The sequence below is a fragment of the Vollenhovia emeryi genome, unplaced genomic scaffold, assembly GCF_000949405.1.
Source record: "Vollenhovia emeryi isolate VEMERY1.0 unplaced genomic scaffold, V.emery_V1.0 DF943346.1, whole genome shotgun sequence".
Taxonomy (NCBI): domain Eukaryota; kingdom Metazoa; phylum Arthropoda; class Insecta; order Hymenoptera; family Formicidae; genus Vollenhovia; species Vollenhovia emeryi.
Window position 1 is genome coordinate 1 of NW_011963020.1, and position 3,090 is coordinate 3,090.

A 3,090-nucleotide genomic window follows, 5' to 3' on the forward strand; every position below is an offset into this window, starting at 1 on the left:
CCTAGACTCAATGAGATCCCCATTGAGATTACGAATAATATAATTAATAGATTTGCCGAGGACTCCAGAAAATTAATTTTTATATAAATAAAAAAATTTTTTTATAAGTACGTAGTTTAATTTATGCTGCATAATTCACCTACGAGTGAATCCTGTTCTGCCCCCCCCTAGACAAAAGTCTGGATACGCCCATGTGTTCATACCTAAGTATATTGAAATTTCGCTTCTTTCCTCTCCTTTTTCTCGATGCCGCTTGATATAGAAGGCCGTTGATAATCCATCTTATCGCTAATAAATAATCACAACACTATCACAGAATAAACTTGGGAAAACTATCGGAGTGGATGCACGGGCCCCCTGCGGCCCCTTTAACGTGGCACCTACATCCACCGTTGGATTCGGGCTGTACGTCACCTCACGCATGCGCGCCAAGTCTCCTGTTGCAGACGAATTCTTGCAATCTCCCATCACTGACGGTCTCCGGCGCGCGCAGCGCGAACCGGCTTCTCCTCCCGCACATGCGCGTCCGCCTCGCCCCACCAATCCGCCTGTGACTGGTCCGTTCTTAAATTGGTACAACTGATTGTGAGTGGACTGGCTCGCAGGAGCGTAGCATCACGTCACGCTGCCCGCGAGGAGGAGAACGTGGGAGAACGGTTCAAGCATCGATAAAACGACAGCGTGCAGCGTCTCGAATATGAGATCGGGCTCAACGAATACGGTGGATTCGCGTCTCCGGCCCACGAGGCACGGATGGATACGTGCGTCCAGCCGCGTTGCGAGACCAAGAGCGCAATTCGGTGATCGGGGTCGAGCGTAGTAGTTGACGGCATTGGGCCCAGCATTGGGTCTCGTCGAGGGGCCGAAACATGGCGAGTCTCGATGACTAGACGTGTACGGTGGTGCTGCGTGTACGCGTGTGATCCTGTCGCGGAGTCATTGTCTCTGCCCGGCGATGTGCCGCGGAGGATCGAGCGAGTGCCGCCTGGTATCGCATATCTGCCGTCGCGACGTCCGTTAGACCGACGTTGCCGTCGAGAACCTTCGATCGCGCTTAACCTTCGAGCCCAAGTTTCAAAATTGACGAAACTTTCGTACGTGCTCTCGGAGAGAAACTTGAAGGTGAGGAGAACATGAGAACGTTAATTGCGAAAAAGGTCTCCTTCATTTCCTCCGAGGGAATTGAGATTGTTCGAGCGCCTCTGTAGTTTTCACGAGCACTGCCTTTCGTCTGCGCCGAAGGTAAGCTCTAAGCCAGGGAAATATGATTAGACGGAACGCACGAGTTGCTGCGAAATGACGTAATTTATTCACTGTGATAATAAAGATGTGTAATGTTAAATATATTTTCAATGCGCTTTTGATGTAATGAGCAAAATATTTTATATAGTAGCAATGTATAATTTATTCGCACAGAAAGGATCATCTGTGCGTCGGAGACAAAATTATTTATTCAATATAAAAATACGGTATTCGCACAGTGAATCAACCGATATGATGCAAAGTGATCATTTTTATCTCGGATATACAAATATAAATGATTGTTTTGTGCGGAAGAAAATTATATATTGCCATCGTATTCGATTGGTATTGTATTTTACTTGGTTTATATGTACAATCGTTATCGTCTGTTAATGTGATATACTTGATACAAATATTTCAGAAATAAACTTTAGGTGTTGGGCAACTGATCATGAATCAGCATGTATAGCTTTGAGGGAGACTACAGGCGTAAGCCGCAGCAGAATCTGTCAGGTGCCAGCAGGCGGGACGAGAGAGCCGTTCTCCTGCAGCACGCGCAGTTAGAAAGGCTGAAAAGAGAACAGCAGCGCAAGAAACACGATGCAGCGTTGAAGATACAGGCGCAGATACGCAGCTTCGTTACGAGGAGGCTGGTATATGCGCAGAAGAGAAGAGAGTTTGATGAGGCGCAGCAGGCAGCCGGACGCAGGAATCTGAGCCTGGAGGAACTAGTGCCGTATCTACGAAAGTTGTTATTCTTTTACGACCACACCTTGGACGCTAACAGATTGATATGGGTCCTTCAACACTTCTTGAAACACCAGAGAGAGATCAAATTGAAGTCGGTTAGTTCGCCGCAGTGGCTGTGGAGGCTGCGGTAAGCTATTAAGACGTTTATTTCAACAATGTCCGTTTTAAACACGTGTGAAAACCACAGATTTATGAAACAAAGGGTGTTTCGGCCGTTACGCAATATCATTTCTCGTGTTTGCCGTATTTTAAGTAATACATGGGGCGCATTACAGGTGGATTCTTTGCATGTGTATGCGATACAACACGGAGACGCTGCCGGACGGAGCATACTCCTTAGCGATCCCACTGCGGATCCTGGAGGTCTTTACAACGCGAGAGGATACAGAGAGGGTGCTACGCGAGCACAGTTATAGGCATCTAGAGAGTATATTTATCTACCTGATTCAACACAACTACTTCGAACAGCTGAGAAAGCTGCTGGACGAGAAGGTGCCGCCGATGGCGGAAGTGTCGTCGGTCGCACCTACGCCGATCTCCAAGTGTTTACTGGACATGATTAAACGACCCGTAGACTTGATTTCTTACGTGAATCACAAGGAGAGTTTCTCTACGCTGGTGCTGCGGGAATTGTGTGGAAGTATATTCTCTCCTAGACTGTCGGATCCGATTCGTATGTTTGTTGTGCCAGCACTGGCTGAATTCAAAGACTTTCCATATATCCAGTTAATCGCCTGTATCAATCGACTCCAGTTGGAACCAACGATAAACCTGCTCTACTGTGTACTGTCACTAGATTCGTCCAATCAGTTGTGTAAGTATATATAAAAGCTTTGTTAATACTATTAGTTTTAATCGTAAAGCAAAAGAGTAGATACGATATTCGTTTAGCCTTCACCGATAATAATTAAGCATTCAAAACATTTCTATACATATAATAATATAATTTTTTGTTTTCTCTCGGGGATTACAAGGCGTTTTTTTTTGAAGGGACGTACCCAAACCTCATAAATAATCTCATATTTATGCGCTCGCACTCGATCGCTCGCTCTCCACTCTCGCAACACTCCTTCCCTCTGTTCCTCCACTGTTGCTTCC

The 3,090-nt window shown here is 46.1% G+C and overlaps 1 protein-coding gene across 2 annotated transcripts; it reads left to right on the forward strand.

Annotated features, from left to right (window-relative positions):
- The first annotated feature begins 651 nt into the window (after window positions 1-651).
- LOC105566008 (ubiquitin-protein ligase E3C-like) lies at window positions 652-2,837 on the forward strand. 2 transcript variants are annotated; one of them, XM_012019677.1, is made up of 3 exons: window positions 652-1,242; window positions 1,664-2,119; window positions 2,268-2,837. In XM_012019677.1, exons 2-3 carry the CDS (start codon window positions 1,704-1,706, stop codon window positions 2,818-2,820), a joined length of 969 nt encoding a protein of 322 aa, XP_011875067.1. In that variant the 5' UTR covers window positions 652-1,242; window positions 1,664-1,703; the 3' UTR covers window positions 2,821-2,837. The 2 variants fall into 2 exon arrangements, with proteins under 2 accessions (XP_011875067.1, XP_011875076.1); XM_012019686.1 differs by having other exon boundaries at window positions 652-1,122.
- Window positions 2,838-3,090: the final 253 nt, after the last annotated feature.